The sequence below is a fragment of the Heteronotia binoei genome, chromosome 12, assembly GCF_032191835.1.
Source record: "Heteronotia binoei isolate CCM8104 ecotype False Entrance Well chromosome 12, APGP_CSIRO_Hbin_v1, whole genome shotgun sequence".
NCBI classification, from domain to species: Eukaryota; Metazoa; Chordata; class Lepidosauria; order Squamata; family Gekkonidae; genus Heteronotia; species Heteronotia binoei.
The window spans coordinates 22,561,456-22,580,336 of NC_083234.1; the positions used below are offsets into that span (position 1 = coordinate 22,561,456).

At 43.4% G+C, this 18,881-nt stretch overlaps 1 protein-coding gene across 1 annotated transcript in view; it reads right to left on the reverse strand.

Annotated features, from left to right (window-relative positions):
• Window positions 1-4,565: 4,565 nt before the first annotated feature.
• TMEM45B (transmembrane protein 45B) overlaps window positions 4,566-18,881 on the reverse strand; it is a 38,427-nt gene continuing 24,111 nt past the window's right edge. Inside the window, exons 2-6 of the mRNA XM_060250861.1 lie at window positions 12,361-12,564; window positions 10,515-10,727; window positions 9,649-9,833; window positions 9,414-9,559; window positions 4,566-6,628 (exon numbers count right to left, since the gene is read on the reverse strand). Of these exons, the coding sequence (XP_060106844.1) occupies window positions 6,508-6,628; window positions 9,414-9,559; window positions 9,649-9,833; window positions 10,515-10,727; window positions 12,361-12,544 (849 nt within the window). The 5' untranslated portion in view covers window positions 12,545-12,564 and the 3' untranslated portion in view covers window positions 4,566-6,507. The remainder of the gene's footprint in view (window positions 6,629-9,413; window positions 9,560-9,648; window positions 9,834-10,514; window positions 10,728-12,360; window positions 12,565-18,881) is intronic.

Genomic DNA, 18,881 nt, shown 5'->3' on the forward strand with positions numbered 1-18,881 from the left:
TGGCAACACTAATTGGTGGAAATCAGCACCCACTCTACGATGTATTAGGGGGAGTGCCTATTGCTTTTGGAAGAAGTCAAGCCTTGGCTCAAGTTTGAAAGAGACCCTTTCCATCAGGTTGTCCCTAGTAGTTTGAAATCATTATTTCATCTTCATATCCTTTCAGAGGACGGACAGAGCCTCACTATCTTCCAAGTGGCAGCTGCAATAGCATGCATCGATTTTCATACATTTGTTCCCCACCACAGACAAAGGAACAAAGTGCATTTCTATTGGTGAATTTACCTGTTGAAAGAAAATGATTAACAAATACGGATTCAGTTTGTGGACATGCAGCTGGTTACGACAAGGCAAACACAGGGAAAGCAGAGCTTGTGACAATTAAAACAGCCTGGTTGGATCTGATATAGTTTTTGTACGGCAACAGAGATGAGTCAGGAACCCCATACAATATTTTGTTACATCACTGCAGATAATCACAATTGTTTTTAAAACAATGACTTTTGTTGGCAAACGCAATGTAGTTGTTTTTAATGGGTTCATCCCCTTTTAGGGTGGGGGTGGAGAGCATTTAGCTAAATTCTTTTCCCACTTGCAACTAGCCCAGGTGCTTCTGGCACTGGCAGTACTCTGGAATCCTGTAGCTGAACAATGGTGACTTCATAACAAGGTCTGAAAGGTTATGCCTAAAGACATCACTGAGAGTGTACAAGGATGGTGAGGGGTCTGGAGACCAAGTCCTGTGAGGAAAGGTTGAAGGAGCTGGGGATGTTTAGCCTGGAGAGGAGGCCGCTGAGAGGTGATATGATTACCATCTTCAAGTACTTGAAGGGCTCTTATATAGAGGATGGTGTGGAATTGTTTTCTGTGGCCCCAGAAGGTAGGACCAGAACCAACGGGTAGAAATTAAATCAGAAGAGTTTCCGGCTCAACATTAGGAAGAATTTCCTAACCGTTAGAGCGATTCCTCAGTGGAACAGGCTTCCTCGGGAGGTGGTGGGCTCCCCTTCCTTGGAGATTTTTAAACAGAGGCCAGATGGCCATCTGACAGTGATGAAGATCCTGTGAATTTAGGGGGAGGTGTTTGTGAGTTTCCTGCATTGTGCAAGGGGTTGGACTACATGACCCTGGAGGTCCCTTCCAACTCTATGATTCTATGATCTCCAGTTTACTGCAGCCTTCCACAAATAGACCAGGCCTTCCTGACTGGCTCCAGAAGAATAGTGAGTGAGTTGTTGTGCCAGAGCATTTCTACAGCCCCTTAAGTGGCAAACCCAACCAATGCTGCTTCTCCCCTCCTCTTCCCATTCGTAGCAGTGACTCATCACTGAAAAATCTTCTTCTTAAGGGCCCAAACAACAGGTAAAAAGGGCACCCATGCTTGAATCATAGCCCATATAGAGTTGCCAGCTCTGGGTTGGGAAATTCCTGGAGATTTGGGGATGGATCCTGGAGTTTGGGAAGGGAAAGGACCTCGGCAGAGGCCAGCCTCCCAAGATGCTACTTCTCCAGGGGAACTGCTAGCTACAGCTTGGAGACCTATGGCAATTCTGGGAGATCTCCAGGTCCCATCTGATGGTTGGCAACCCTACATTATGGGTATTATTTCCAAGACAGAAATAGCAGGCAGGACTGTAGTGTTCAATGCTCCCTTTACCCCTTGATTCTCCCCTACAAACACATCTCCCTTGGCTCTTTTTATCATATCTTTTCCTGGCCTGTTCTGATACCAGGGGAGCGACCATTGGTGGAGGGAATCAACCGACATGGGGAAAGCCAAACATGTTCTTCTTGTTGATTCTACTATGTAGGTCTCCGTCCTGTATTCATGTTTCCTTGGCAAATGAGGTATGTCTCCCCATTTTTTCTCCTAAAGAAAAATAAGGTTCGCCTCACCTTGGAGTAAAACCAATATAATTCTCTCCTCCACTGCTATAGTGGGCAGTAAATAGGAAGGATGTACCTCTTCAATTTTGCTGGTGTGATCTTGGATCAGTCACAAGTTCTCTTGGAGCTGTTCCTCTCAAAGAGCAGTTCTCTCAGACTCTCTTAGCTGCACCTACCTCACAGGGTGTCTGTTGTGGGGAGGGGAAGGGAAGGGGATTGTAAGCTGCTCTGAGACTCCAAGTGAAAGGTGGGGTATAAATCCATTGTCCTCCTCATCCTCTTTTTCTTCTTATTCTTCTAATATCAGAAATATAGGCTGCAGTGCAAAATGTTCAGAGACCTGCTTGTTGGATCAAACAACTTTGTTTTGGACTAGGCAGTATCCTAAGTGGAAGTTTTGTGTTGCCTCTCTTTTTATTTAATGCCTTTGGCATAGTTTGCTAGTCTAAAAAATTGATTGATATATTTAGAACAGGATACTGGTAATGTGCAATCAGATAGTGAATTTCTGTTATTTTTTGGTGTTTTTCAGGACTGGGCTTTCCTTGTTTATTTATCTCTCTGTATCTTATCCCCTGATTTACTTTTGTGGTGTGAAAGTGCTTTTGTAGATCCCAGGCCTTTTCCATTAGCTCTCCCAAAGGCAGTTTGCATAGATGCAATGTTCAGCCACATGTGTGACTGTGGTTGCCAACCCCCAGGAGGATCCTGGAAATTCCCTGGAATTATGAATGCTCTCCAGACAGCACAGATCAGTTCCCCTGGAGAAAATGGCTGCCTTGGATAGTAGTCACTATGGCATTATACCAGCTGAGGTCCCTTCTCTATCTCCAGCTGCACCCTCCAGGCTCCAAACTCAGATTTCCAAGGATTTTCCGACCCACAATTGTCAACAGGCCTGTAGCTATGGGGATGCTGGAGATCCAGACCCCACCAGTCAAACCCCTGTTCCACCTTTCTGGCCCCTCCAATTAGTCCCCTGTTGCTAATGTATTAGGACTGTCTCAGAGCTGCTGTCATTTGAGTGTCATCCTCAGCTGCCAAGCAAGCCAGATTTGGCATGACTCCAGGCGGGGTTTTCCCTGCCTGGGAGGTTCCCATCCCGCCGGCCCAGATTGGGCTAGCAGGGGAAACCTCCCCTGACGTCATCGGTGTGATGACATCACCTGGAAGTGATGTCATCACGCCAGCAACGTCGCATGGTGGCCACTCTAGGCATTTCCGAGAAAACTCTATGGTTTTCCCGGATGCTCTAGCCATTTGGGAGGGAAAACTCTATGGTACAATAGGTACCATATGGCGACACTGGGGACTTGGCAACCCTAGCTCTGCATCCCCCTTTGCTTCCTACTCCACCCTGCAGAGGTGAGTGGCTGCATAAAGTCCTGCCCAGGAAAGCCCCGGTGTGGGCTAGCATACAGGCCCTGAGCCCTGGCACCTGGTTGCCAGAGGCACTGCTGGGGAGGTGATAGCATTTGCCTTCAGTGGTGTGGTGATCCAGGGATGGCAGCTCAGAGATGGGGATGCTTGCCCCCACCCCCAAGGGGAAAAACTTCTCACTGCCCCCACAAAAATGTGCCCCACTAAATGAAAATCCCGGCCCTGGCCCCCACCAAATGAAAAATCCTGGCTATGGGCCGGGTTGTCAATCTTACATGGGATGTTGAATTTATTCTAAGGTGCACCTTTAGTTTATGAGGTCCATGGGTCCTTTTGTAGAAAAAGAGGTTCCAGAGCTCATTAGAACAACTCATTCGCCTATCCCACACACCCCCTGACATCACCAGAATGTGTACTAAATTATATTAGCTCAGCATGTACCTTGAAATGCTTCTTGAATTAGAATTGTCATCATAAAACCTTACTCTCACTATACTTTTTAAATTGCTTTCTCCTATGTGGCCACGGTGGCCTGATGCTGATTTCCATCTGTCTGCTTTATGTGCTTATTTTCTCATGTTTTTGTGTGGGGAAATATTATAAAGTTTGTCACATCTTACAAATCAGCAAAATTCTCTCAGGGGGTCTGAACAATGGAGCGCAGACGCAAGTATTTTTTTGCGGGGGGTGGGGGGAGAGAAGGAAAGAGCACAATAAAATTTAGAGCTTCCGGTGCTCCGCTCCTGTGAGCTCCTGCCCAAAATGAGGCCTGATTAGGTTCAACAGCGAAGCCAAGAAACCTGGCTAGTACCCTTGCATAAACTGAGTGCATTCTAAACCATGCAGGGCTTCAACAGCAACTGTTCCTTGGCAGCAGATAGATGTGGAAATGATTCCTGAAGCTGAGACGTTTTACAAATCACTGACCTGAATGGCCACATGTCAAGGTGGCGCCATGTCTCAGCTCAAGTTTGGTGTAGTGGTTAAGTGTGCGGACTCTTATCTGTAAGAACCGGGTTTGATTCCCCACTCCTCCACTTGCACCTGCTAGCATGGCCTTGGGTCAGCCATAGCTCTGGCAGAGGTTGTCCTTGAAAGGGCAGCTGCTGTGAGAGCCCTCTCCAGCCCCACCCACCTCACAGGGTGTCTGTTGTGGGGGAGGAAGGTAGAGGAGATTGTGAGCTGCTCTGAGACTCTTCGGAGTGGAGGGCGGGATATAAATCCAATATCTTCTTCTTCTTCTCTCCAGTCAGCACATATATTCATTTCTGATGGATAGTGATACAGACAACTTGGATGTAAACTCAGTGATGAACACAGATCGGGTTTATTGTTCATAATAATAATCCTGCCTTTCCTCCAAGCACCACAAAAGGGCATCAATAGGGTTATCCTATAATAATAAATAATTCTGTGAGGTAGACCGAAGTATTCAAGGCTAAGTGAATCTGACCTGAATCTTAATTTATTTTTTTAATTTATCTTATTCCATTTCTATCCTGCCCTCCCCATAAGCAGGCTCAAGGCAGAGGCCATCATAAAACCACACAATAAAAACCATTAGATAATTAAAATGCATCTTGAATAATCAGCATATCAGCATTAGCTTCCAACACCAGCTGTCTACCCCAGGGGTGTCAAACATGCAGTTCAAGGGCCAAAGCAGGCCCCTGGAGGGCTCTTATCAGGCCCTTGTGCTTTCTTTCTGTCATCAGCTTTCATCTCCCTATATCTTACTTCCTTCTGCATAACAGCTTGCTTTGCAAGGCTTGCTCAACTGCACAGGAGCTACAGAGCAAAACCTGTGTTTTCTCCATTGGCTGAGGTTCCTCCCTTGGGGAGGAAGGGGGGAGGAATAGCTGACTTTGCCAGGCTCTCTCAATTGCATAGCAGAGCTACTGAGCCAAGCCTCTCTTCCTTCTATTGGCTGAGGCTCCCCCCCTGCAGTTCCCTGGGGAAGGAAAGAAAGAGCCAGAGCTTTCTTTGCCCAGTTTGCTGGGAGAAATACAAAGAAAGTATCTTTAAGACCAATGAGTGCTAACATTTTAAGCATGTTTTAAGTTTTTAAAAATATATATATTTGTGTTTGTCTGTGTTCTGTATAAAATTTATATCTCTGCTACCTAATGTTAAATAGGTACACATATGGCCCGGCCCAACATGACTTGGCCCAACCCGATGTGGCCTGGCCCAACAAATAAATAAGACCTTGTCAGATCTGGCCTTCATAACAAATGAGTTCGACACCCACGGTCTACCCTGTGGTTTTCTGGAACTCCCATAATATGCTTAAACTTGTACTGTAAAAGATCTGTTCACACAGTGTGACAAATGATGCTTACTGATGTATGTACATGTGGAACAATAAGTCCCAAGTACATGGTGCATGCACTTTTATGACTTCTGTAAATCTGCACTAATTGCACTCTCAGGTTATTTTTTTAACTATATCTCCTATCAGTCATGCAATTGGGAAGTCCATAATAGTATGCCACTACATTCCTGACAAATCTCAACAATGTTGCTGCAAACCGTTCTTTCCCTAAACTAGCATCATTAGACAATTCTAGACCAAAGGTGTCAAACCCATTTGTTACAAGAGTTGGATCTGACATAAATGTAACTTTGTCATAAATGTAACTCTGACATAAATGTAACTTTGTCAGACTGGCCATGTGTGCCATAAAATGCACTGCCAAGTATGAAAGATATACACTTTATCAAGGACACAGGCAAAATCAATTAATGAGACTATTTTTTTAAACTCAAAATACAAACAGGCTGAAAACACTCATACAGTATTTTCTTGCATCTCTTACAACATCTTCCTGGTGCCCACTTTCCCCGTCCATTACTCATTAATACTGGGACAGTATCCAGGTACATAAAGCCCCGCCTTTCTCAACTGTCAATAAAGATAATGACCAGTTGCTCATGGGACAGATAAGAGCCCTGGATGGGCTGGTTCCAGCCTGTGGATCTTATGTTTGACACCCTTGATCTAGACAGTATCTGCAGTGCCTGATTTGCCTTTATATAAAAATACAAGAACTCCAATATATAAACTTCAAGATAAGTGGATTTAAGATAATTTGGGAACTGCTGGCTTCATCTCTCTGGAACAGCAGAAGACCTTTTGGGATCTCTTTTTTTGATTCTTCTTGTTACAGTTTTATATCTTTGGAGTTTCAAGAAGGTTTGATGTTTCTGGAAGAGATCCACAAAGGCGATGTTCTTGACTCACTCTTCATCAGATCCATTTAAGAGGGCAGCACGAACGTCCTTTTCACCCCGCTTATTCCTCAAATGAAGCTTGATTTCTGATTCTCCGCTGTTTGTCAAAGAGTGCTTCTGGATGCAACTGAAATGTAGGAACAATGACACAGTTTTTGCCAACCACATGGCAGTGCTGTTCAAATAACTAGTAATGTCTTGCCAACAGGCAACTGCAGACTTGTTCAGCAGCTGTTCATATTGCTGGATTCAATCTCAACATTTCTCTTATTAGTTTACAATCTGATTGGGAGTGTTGAATGGGATTAATTGGACTGCTGAACAGATTAGCTAAGAAGTCTGTGGCATCCATAATCATAATGTCCTGCAATCGTAGCCTGCTGCCACTACCAAACTGCAGTGAGTGACACCCCAGATAGTCTGATTCTAGGATTTCTGAATCAAGTTCTATTTTAGGGACTGGGTTTGTCAGAATCCTGGCTGTTTCACCAACTGAAGCCCTCGTTCTGGACTTAGACTTTTAAAATGCATCACTCCAGCTAGGGTGTGGTCACACGTCACATTAAAAGTGGGTGTGTAGCGCTAAAATTTGAACCGCTGAATATTGATTCGATGCAGGGTTGTTCAGACGAGCATCCAAGAATGAGACTCATTCTGTTGTTGAACGATCAGACATCCAATACTATCACACTCTTTTCTTGAAGCATGCGTGATCAGATGGTGATTTCTGGGAGGGGGGGAGTCCATTGAACATGCACCAACTGTTTGGAGGTGGGAAATCAAACGTTGCTTCAGAGGCAGGGGGGAAGGGAGAAAGTTTCCAGAATTAACATTGCCGATTCAAACCAAGGAACTGCCAGGAATTACTTTCCTAGAAATTGGCAGTGACAATGATATCTGGAAATCCTCCACATTGGAAAAAAAAAAGATTTTTTTCCTGTTCTGAATAGTGGGATAATGTCCCCCCCCCCTCCGATCCTGTATTGATTGGAGAAGCAGAAGCGTCACCTCAGATTCCCGGATGATCTGGCAATGCGCATCTCTGCTGGGGCTTTTTAAAAAAAAAAAAGTTGGGAGGAGCGGTAAACATTCCAAGGGGCAGTATCACACGTGAGCTGTCCAAACAGGAAAAAGCTGATCTTGTGCCGCTTTTTTGAAAAAGGGCCAGACTTTCTGCGCTGTCAAATTAATGCGGCACTGATCCGCAGCAAGTCTAAATGACCCTGGATGATGCTCAATTGCCAGATGTTGATGTCTGGACGAACATATTTAATCCATCAGCGAGACGGAGCTGTGTCGCCACTAATGGTACATGTGACCGCACCCCTAGTGTCTCAAAATTATATATATATATATATATATATATATATATATATATATATATATATATATATATATATATATATATATATGGAGTTCTGGCTGGCTTGGCATCAGGGGGTGTGGCCTAACATGCAAATGAGTTCCTGCTAAGCTTTTTCTACATAAAAAGCCCTGTGTGTGTGTGTGTATATATATTGTGGACCTTTAATTAAGAACTGTGAGCGTTTTCCCACATAGCTTACCTCGGAGCGACCTCTTCACCGCGCAGCGTCTGCGCGTATTTTGCACCAACTGCTCCGCATAACCAGGAAGAGCCGCAGCTTTTGCGTTGCAGATGTAAACCGCTAAAAAACAGTTTACATCTGCGACACAAAAGCCGCGGCTCTTCCTGGTTATACGGAGCAGTTGGTGCGAAATCTGCGCAGACGCTGCGCGGTGAAGAGGGACGTCGCTCCGAGGTAAGCTATGTGGGAAAATGCCCTGTGTTTTTACAAAGAATCTTTGAAGATTGATAGAGCTGAAATAAAAACAAAAATGAATTCAATTCCTACCTGGAATAGTAAGAAATATGTTTAAGAGAACCAGTACCAAAAGTTTCAATTAACCAAATTCTAAGCAAAAAATGGTGCCATTTTTTTTTTTTAGCTGATCTCAAAAAAGTGTGATTTGCGTTAATTGTACTAAGTACTCCTTATCTCCTGTATACATCTTAGGCTGTTGTTGTTGCCTCCTGGAAATAGCAAACATACAGATAAGCCCAAATGGATATGTGACAATTGTCTCAGATGTTAATAGATATACTGTATAATAGGCTGCATCCAGACCAAACTTTCCGCTAATGGAAGGGGAACTGTAATTCCTGCCAGTTTCCCCTTCCTGTTGCAGACTCCTGATGTGACCATGAGGAGCAATGGCCTGCCAGGGGTGCAGCAGGTAGTGTCTCAATAGTATAGCAGTCAGATACGTTTGTGTATTTTTTGAAAATGTAGTTCTAATCTCTGGCTTGATGGGATGAAAATACCCAGACTGACCCTTCTGGACATGGAGCAAGTGCCGCTGTGGGTGTGGTGGGGAGGGATTTGCAAATTTTCTGCATTGTGCAGGAAGTTGGACTAGATGACCAGGAGGTCCCTTCCAACTCTATGATTCTATGACCCCTGCTTCCAAGTATAGCTTTTAATATCATTCTGTGGGCCCAAAACCCACCCAACAGCAAAGGCTTCTCTTGTTCTGCATTAGTTTAAACACTTATTTATTAAAGGGGATTGCATAGGCAGACATGCCCCTTTTTTTAATAATTTTTTTAAAAATTATAATTTTATCAAATATTTCTTTTCTCCAGAGATTTTGAAATGATGGTCTTTATCTAGACTGCCTCTTCAGAAGTCCAGCCCTTTTTGGACTTTGCCCACAGAATTACATGTTTCCTCAGCTTATTAATGGTGCACAGTTGAATGGCGCTATAACAATGGGGCATCGTTTCCAAGACTGGCCATCTCCAGCCACTGTCTTTCATAGCCAGCCATATGCAATGCCTTCTTGCCTTGCCAAGAAAAAAGCCAATAAAAACAGGGGTCTGCAAAACTCACCAGGAGACCAGAGTGTAGTTCACAGCCAGAATGAGGAACGCAAGGGCATAGTGCCAGCAGAAGCACATGGTGATGAACATCACATTGGTAGGATCATTGACATCCCAACCTGGGCCTCCCCATGGTGGGTAGAGCACAAAACCTATCTGGGTAGAAAAGAAATGCAGTGTCATTCTACACCTTGGGACTTCGCCAGTTGGCAACTGTTTCTTAAGAAAATCCAAAGGCAGCCCACCTGATAAAACCAGGTTCCTTGCAGGAGGGCCAGGCTGGAGCGAAAAAGTTCCAGGACGATGTTATCTCGCAAGAAGACTTCCAGCAGGAGGCTGGCGGCCCCACCAAAGGTGGTGATGAGCAGCAAAGAATGGATGTGTTGATCCATCAGCGGCCGGTGCATGACGTGGAAGTAGAAGAGGAAGCCTGGAATGTACGCCACATTCTTCATTTTTATTTATTAATCTGCTTTTGTAAAAAGTATTTAACTCTCAATGGTGGCATTTCATTTTTGCTGGTGAAACAGTACAGAACTTGTGGTTTTTCAGCAGCAGTCTTTATAGGATGGGTCTTAACTAGTGGGTTGGGCTGCTGTTTTTAAAGATCCTACTTGTACTTTTCTCTGACCTGGATGGCCAAGGTTAACCCAAGCTCATCTCAGAAGCTAAGCAGGGTCGGCTCTGGCTAGTATTTGGATGCAGAGGTGGAATTCTACCAGAAGCTCCTTTGCATATTAGGCCTTGCAAGCTCTTGGAGGATTGGCTACATTAGGGGTGTGTGTCCTAATATGCAAAGGAGCTCCTGGTGGAATGCCATCCCTGGATGGAAGACCTCTGAGCTCCATGAGCAAATGTGGTGAGGGGGATCATAAATAGCTTCATGTGAGTCCACTTGTTAGCAGAGAAACTCATCAGCATCTTGTTGCTACTCTATGGATAGGATTAAGGCCAAAAGACAATTATAACTTTTCACAGATCTGCCACAGTAATCTATCTGCAAAGCCTACAGACAAGGTGATTCCTTCTAATCACGTATGCGCTGATAGAAACACCTGGGCTACCTTCACTGAACAACATTCCACATCTGATAGTCTATAGTAGCACCAACCTTCAACAAATACTGCGACAGAAAACATCAGGCGATCCAGTCCTATGGGCACTTTGGCTGAAGTATAGGTGAATATGTCCACTAATCCTGAGATGCCAAAGAACAGGTACATGGTTGTGTGTTGCCAGTTCATCAGCTTCACCCAGGTTTTAGGGTTCCCGCCATAGAGATGCAAGTGAGGACCATCTGGAACAAACTGTTCAGCCAGCATCCCTGAGTGACGGAAGCAAAGGTTAAAGAAGGACATCCCAGGATCTAGGAGTGAACACCCACCTGCTTCCTGGGAAGAGCTACAGAGACACCATCTCCAGCGCACCCAGGATGGAGCTCTGGTCCCCAGTTTGGTACAAACTGTAAACCCTTGAATACAGAAATGCATTTTGGGGGGACCTAGTAAGCCTCTTTGAGCCCCTGGGAGGGATAGTGCAGCATATGACTCAAAAAAGCAAACACACAAGTAAATCCAGCAGGTTACTTATGAGATTTATACTTGGCTTTTCAGACAGCCGTTATTTCTGAAAGGGGATTGTCTAGATTAGGGATCCCCAATATGGTGTCATGGCTGCCATGGTGCCCACCAACAAACTCCTTTCCTCGTGCCTGTCAAGCAGGGCTTTCTTCTGGTAGAAAAAGCCCAGCAGGAACTTATTTGCATATTAGGCCACATCCCTGACATCACCATTGTTTCACATAGGGTCTTTTGGTAGAAAAAGTGCAGCAGGAACTCATTTGCATATTAGGCCACACCCCCTGACACCTTGCCAAGTGCAAAACAATGGTGACATCAGGGGATGAGGCCTAATATGCAAATGAGTTTCTGCTGGGCTTTTTCTACAAAAAAAGCCCTGCTGGGAGCCAGTGTGTGATCTATAGGGTTGCCAAGTCCAACCCCAGAAATATCTGGGGACTTTGGGGGTGGAGCCAGGAGACTTTGGGGGAGGAGCCAGGAGACACTGGGGTGGAGCTAGGGGGGAGGGGGGAAATGGCGCCGGAGAGCGTGGCGAGCCGCCCCGCAGCTGCCGCCTCTTCTCCGCTCGCCGTGGCTGCTCCTCCGAGATGGGCTCAGCCTGAGCCCATCTTGAAGGAGCAGCCACGGCGAGCAGAGAAGAGGCGGCAGTGGCGCAGCGGCCTCGTCCGCTCCGCCTCTGGGGTAGAAGTGGAGGGGGGGTGGAGGCGGGCCGGGGGCATGGCGAGCCGCAAGTTTGGGTCCTAGAAGGGCCCAGATTCGCGGCTCGCCATGCTCCTGGCCTGCCTCGCCCTCCCCTTCTCTGGTTTTGCCTGCTCCTCTGAGATGGGCTCAGCCTGGGCCCATCTCGGAGGAGCAGCTGCGGGGAGGGGGCGGCAGCGGCGCGGTGGCCTCGCCCGCTCCAGGATCGGGCGGCTCGCCATGTTCCCCGGCGCCGTTTCCCCCCCCCCCGCTTCCGTTTTTTTTGGGGAGTGGGGGAAGAGGGCGGAAATCCTGGGGTACCCCGCCAGGGCGGGAGGGTTGGGAAGCCTAGTGATCTAGTGGTTAGAGTGTTGGACCCAAATGAGGAAGACCCAGGTTCAAATCCCTGCTCTGCCATGGAAGCTCATTGGTTGACCTTGGGCCAGTCCCACACCCTCAGCCCAACCTAATTGACAAATTTGTCACGAGGATAAAATGGAGAAGAGGAGAATGATGCAAGCTGCTTTGATTTCCAGTGAGGAGAAAAACGGGGTATAAATAAAGTGAAATCAGTAAACGATGACCCTGTGGTTTCAGATCACTTCTGACCTTAAAGTCTTTAAGCGTCTTTGAGTTATATAATCCAGAGGGAAAAGTGGGAGACAAATATTTTAAACAAAAAAAGAAGGCAAACCTTACCGATTACTGCACAAATTATTTTGACAGCCCCTTCAATGACTTCCAGGTGATTGAAGCAACTGTTTCCATGTCCATTTTTGTTCAGTCTCCTGTTGTGGTATTTCAGTGAGTATTTCACGGACCACCAATAGCCAAAGAGAAAGAAGAAAGAGCCAGGAAGAGCGTGGCCCTTAAAATTTGCCATTCAGGTCAACTCCCAGAAACCTAAGTGGGGGGAGAAAGTAATCATTGCAAGCACCAGTTAGGACCTGCCAGTCTCCTGGCAGAGCTTAGAGATCTCCCAGAACTGCAACTGATTCCAGACTACAGAGATCAATTCACCTGGAGAAAATGGCTGCTTTGGAGGGTTGTTTCCATGGCATTATAACCTGCTGGGCAAGCCTCTGCAGATTCTCACCTTCTTAGGCTCCATCCCCAAATATTCAGAAATTTCCCAACCTAGACTAGATTCTATATGCAGAAAAAAAAATGTTCTACAGCTCTCTCCCTTCCCCAACCTCTGCTGTTCTCAGGCACCACTTCCAACTCTCCTGGGATTTCCTAAGCTGGAATCTGTACCTTGAACCCTCTAAAAGAGTGTAAATAATTGTGCAGTGAAATTTGATGTTTAAGGGAGCTTTGTGGGGAAACTCTAGTGATGTAAGCATAATGAACAATCATTTTCTGTTTGTGACTCTCAGGACTTCCAGACTTTGAACTTTTCAGGCCACAGGGGTCTCCGACCTGTGGGCACCTTTGGGATTCTGACACAGGGTGGTGGGTCCAACCACAAAATGGCCGCCACAGGAGATGGAGGCAACCACAAAATGTCAGGGAGTGAGGTAAGGTGTAACTGAAACTCTTCAGCATTTCAGGCAGAAGCTGTGTTTAATAGGATGCCTTTTAAAACAAACGTATTGTTTAAGATCCATGTGGCTGTCGTGGCAGCTGTTGCCAAAGCAATGTCTTTTATAAGACATTGTCTTTTATCGTAAGTGTCCTGTTGAGCCAAAGCCTGATTTGGCCTTTCTTTCTAAAAGCATGTAGAAGGCACATGGAGTCACCAAGTCTGGGTGTACTTCATGTACTTGTACTAGGGTCTCTGCCTACCTATGTTCTACCAGTTTGCTGTGGCTTGGTTTGCTGGGATGGCTATTAGAAGTACACAAGAAGAGCCTGCTAGGTCAGGCTGATGGTTCATCTCAACATAGGATTTCTCACAGTGGCCAGATGCTTCCAAAAGGCCTACAAAGCAGGTGTGGAAACCAAGGTCTCCTCCTGCTGTTGCTACCTAGAAACTGGCTTGCAGACATACATTGCCTCAGAGGTACACTTAAGGTTATCAACACTGGCTTGGGAAATTCCTGGAGATCTGAGGGTGGAGAATAGGGTTTGGGGAGTAGAGGGAGGTCATTGGTTGTTGTAGACTTTCCGGGCTGTGTGAGACCCAGGGTTTTTGTTTTTTTTTAGCAGGAACTCACAGGAACGCAGCTCCGGCTGGCTCAGTGTCAGGCGGTATGGCCTAATATGCAAATGAGTTCCTGCTGGACCTTTTCTACAAAAAAGCCCTACATGAAACAATGGTGACATCAGGGGGTGTGGCCTAATATGTAAATGAGTTCCTGCTGGTGAGACCTGATGGTTTGCCAGCAACTGTGACTGGCTTCCTCAGAGGTGTAACCCAGAAAACTGGAGTTCTCTCTGGGTCAAATTGAGAAGAAGTTGGTAGGCAGGTAATTTATATCTGCTCAGACAGGTGGGGTAGGGCTGAGTCATTATCTTGTGGAAGCTTCCTGGGCTGTGACATGCTAATGGAGGAGCTTACCTGAGGAGGTTCTTTTGTATATGGATTGGCTATAGAAATTCTAATCTTATCTGTACTGCTGTTGTAAAATGTAGGACATTTTGTGTTTTTCAGGACTTGAAGCCCATTGAAATCCATAAACACAAACACACAGAGAAGCCATTGAAATCCATAAACACAATTTCAATAGGAAGGAAGAAAGTTTAAAAATGAATAGGGCATGGCGTCCAGTCCTGAAAAACACGAAATGCCCGTGAAAGCCTTTGCCAACATATAGAGGGAGTTCAGTGGGAATATGCTACCACCAGAGCTTTTTTGTAGCAGGAACTTATTTGTGTTTTAGGGCACAAACCCCTGATGTAGCCAATCCTCCAGAAGCTTTCAGGGCTCTTAGTACAGGGCCTACTGTAAGCTCCAGAAGGATTGGCTACATTAGGGGTTTGTGCACCCTAATATGCAAAGGAGTTGCTGCTACCAACCCCCCCCCCCCAAAAAAAAAAATTAAAAAAAACCCTGGCTACCATTCTAGGATTTCTGTTTCTCCTAGACTCAATTGTATACTATAAAGTCCTCCCTCCCTCATCAAGGTAGGGATGAAGCAAGCAATGCACAAATGATGACCTTTTAGAACTATCCTTTAAAAGAAAGAGGATGTGTTATCCTAGCCTGTTTTGCCTGTAATTCTGCATCTGAGAACAATGTAAAAGTGAAATGTTTCTGATGGATTTTAAATACAAAATCTGTTTAGTTCTTTTGTGGGAGGAAAATTTTTTATCAAATGGGGAAGGACTTTGTGTGCAGTCAGCCATAAGCTTCCCTGGAGTGGTGGTGCATGTTGCAACCAACTATCATGTAGCTCCTGAAATAGCCATTGGTCATGCTGAAGGGAGCTGGGAAATTCCACCAAATACCTGAGAGAGCAGAATAACCATTAACTTTTGTTGTTCTGTGACAGAACACCTTTTTGGCCTGAATAAAAGCAGACTGATCCAAATCTGAATGAGTTGTTTTAACTGGTGTTTGGCAAAATGGGCCTGCTGTGGCTTGCAGGCGCTATTCCACCCTGCCCTCCAAGTAGGGTTGCCAGGTTTGTGTTGGAAAATACCTGGAGTCTTTGGGGGTAGATCCAGGAGAGGGCGGTGTTTGGGGAGGGGCCTCAGCAGGGTAAAATGCCATAAAGTCCGCCCTTCAAAGCAGCCATTTTCTTCAGGGGAGCTGATCTCTGCCAGCTGGAGATCAGCTGTAAAAACAGGGAATCTCCAGGATCCACCTGGAGGCTGGCAACCCTACCTCCAAGGTTTTTGCAACCCCTGGTTTAGAGAGGCGTTTCTTTCTCTCTGGTAACCTGCCACCATGGCCTGAATTGTATGTATTTTTTCCCTTAATTTGAAACTACAAAAACAATGTCTGGAACCTAAGAAAGCACCTTAGCCTATGAGCTTTTGTGAGTCACTGCTCACTTCTTCAGATACCTGAACATCTATGGCTGGTTTTAAAAGAAATGGGTGTGCCATAACACCCAAATGTTTTTTTTTTTAAAGTTTTATTGATTTAAACTTCAAAAAAGAAGCATTGCAGAAGACACATAAAAAGAGGGAAAAGGGGCCTTGACAGAACGGGAAAACAGAAACCAGTACAAATATATCAATTATAATTCCACCTCCCAATAAAATGCTCAAATCATTCTACCAACAAGTATAAAAATTTCCTTAAATATTAGCTTCCTTTCTTCTTTTACCAGAATAAAAAAAAGAATATTTTTAAATAAACTAGTAAAGCAATGTAAATCTAAACAGTTCTTCTTAAACACAAATTAAATATAACCAGTTAAGAAAAAAAGATTTTTTCTTTCAAGACTGTCTCAACGTCAAATTTATCTAATTTAACTCACGCCTATAATAAGTACAAATTAAGTTGTTGATTTAGCAAACGCCTTATTAAAAGAAGCACATAAAAATCATTTCTTTGTCCATAGCAAATAACATAAAATACAACTGAATATTTTGTCTATCTCCATCTAAACCATTTCTCCAGATAACATATTAAAAGCAAGTCTGCCAAATTATCAAGTCTACCAAATTCCATAGCAATTATGCTATCTGCCTTTTCACCCTTGATCTTATTCTTACATCATTATAAGCAGTCTCACTAAATAGGCAAACTGTCAATACATCTACTATATAGAGAAATATGTTAACTACAATCATTAACATTACTTCTTCAAGATCTCCCTTATTCTTTTAAAGTTTAACATCTGTTCATTATTAATGGTTACATATTTGTTTATTCAGGAAATGAAAAAAAAGTATTTCTGACTTCCAGGGTTGGAAAATGCCGAGCTGAATTGCTTCTCAGAAGGGGAGCAGGCTGGGGCTTCTGTTCGGGGTAGTGGAGGGCAATTTAATGCCTACTGCCTACTTTTCTCAGTCAGAGATCAGTCCAAGATATGCACAGGAAACTCTGAGGAGATTTATCTTGGCTAAAAGGGAGTCCCGTGGGGGGGGGGGCTCCTTTGAAGCTTTGAGGGGTCTCTGGAGACGAGTTGCATATTCAACATCTGCAGAAGTTTCCAGAGTGATTTATTTGACATATGCTCGACAGGATCCTAACCTTCTTTGGGACTGCTAAACATCTAAAGCTATACAAGACCGGTATTGGATCTGGATAACTGCAGAAAAAGGTACTGATGACTATCTTCATTCTGGGACTATTTAAAGTTAAACAAAATAAAATCAGAAGGTGGGAAATAGAGATTCAGAAAGCTTGGAAGAAGAAGGGGAGAAGGGGCGAAATTTGAATTTTGTAAATTTAAAGGACAGTGCTAAAAAGTGGAAAGGAATTTATTGTTTTGTCTACTTGCTGTTTTGGTGAAAAAGCCGCATTGTCACAGATTTGCAGCTCTTACAGTCAACACAGGAAATACGTCAAACATCGCGAGATCTTTTTACCAGTGAAAACAGGATTTGGTGGCAAGAAAAGCAGGAAGTGTTGGATGGAAAAGGGAAATCATTGAAGCAGTTAGCCTACTGTAGGACTATATCATAGAAAAACATCAGCGGCCATTGCTAGGAGGTCAACATTTAAACAAAGTTTTTAAAGTGTTCGGGACATTAAACATTGGTGAAGCTGTTATTTCGTTGATTCCAAAGGAAGATAGAAATGTTACAAACGTAAAAAAATTATAGACCAATTTAATTATTAAATAATGACTATAAAATATATACAAGAATCTTGGCAGAACTGTTTAAACAATATTTGATACATTTTATAAAGGAAGATCAAGCGGGGTTTCTTCCCAAAAGGCAAATAAGAGACAATATCAGAACTGTTGTAAATATTGTAGAATATTATGAAAGACACCCAGAAAAGGAAGTAGCATTATTCTTTGTGGACGCAGAGAAAGCATTTGACAATTTAAATTGGGATTTTATGTTTGCAGTAATAGAGAAAATGGAGCTGGGAGAAAGCTTTATAAGAATGATAAAAGCAATATATACTGAACAACGTGCACTGTTGTTTATAATGACTCTTGAAATATTACTGATGCAAATTCAAGAAGATAAAGAAATAGAAGGATTAAAAGTAAAAGGATTCACTTACAAATACAGAGCATTTGCAGATGATATAATGTTTATAAATGAAAACCCATACAAGTCACACCTTTGTTGTTAGCCAAAATACAAGAATATGGGGAATTGGTGGGACTTGGTATTAATAAAGAAAAATCAAAACTTCTATGTAAAAATATGCAAATAAATAAGCAACAAGAATTGCAGAGACTAACAGGCTGTGAAGTTACCTCCAAGGTAAAATATTTGGAAGTGGAGATAACAATGAAGAATATTGATTTGTTCAAAAATAATTATGAGAAGCTATGGCGTAAAATGGATGAAGATATGTTAAAGTGGAATAAACTTAATTTGTCACTGTTGGGTAGAATAGTCGCAATTAAATTGAATATTCTACCAAGAATAATGTATTTGTTTCAAACTATTCCAATTGTGAAAGACAGTAAGCAATTTAATAGATGGCAAAGAAAAAATTCAGAGTTTGTGTGGGTGGGGAAGAAACCAAGAATTAAAATGAAAATTTTAACAGATGCAAAAGAGAGAGGTGGATTTCAATTACCAGACTTAAAATTATATCATGAAGCAGTTTGCTTAGTATGGATAAAATAATGGATAATGTTGTTAAACAAAAAACTCTTAGCGTTGGAAGGTCATGGAAATAAATTTGGCTGGCACGCTTATATGTATTATGGGGGGGGGGGGGGAAAGATAGACGGCTTTTTCTCTCACCATTATATAAGAAACAGCTTGCTAAATACATGGATGAAATATAAGAAATATGGAGATGAGAGAAAACCGTTATGGATACTGCCAGCCGAAGTGATAAAAATAACAGCTGAGATGGGTGAAGAAAAGTGGTTGTCATATAATCAACTATTAAAAATACAAAGTGGCAAAATAGAATTGAAAACTGCTGAAGAGCTGAATAATAAATATGATTGGTTTCAAATGCAACAAATAAAGAGCTTGGTGGAGAATGACATTAAAACTGAAGGAATAAGAAAAGAGCAAACAGAAATGGAAAAAGTTCTGCTTGGAGACAACGAAAAATTAATTTCAAAATTATATAAATTATTTTTAAAATGGTCTACAGAAGATGAAGTAGTGAAATCTCAAATGTTAAGTGGGCAATTAATATAAATAAAGAAATACAGATGGAAACTTGGGAA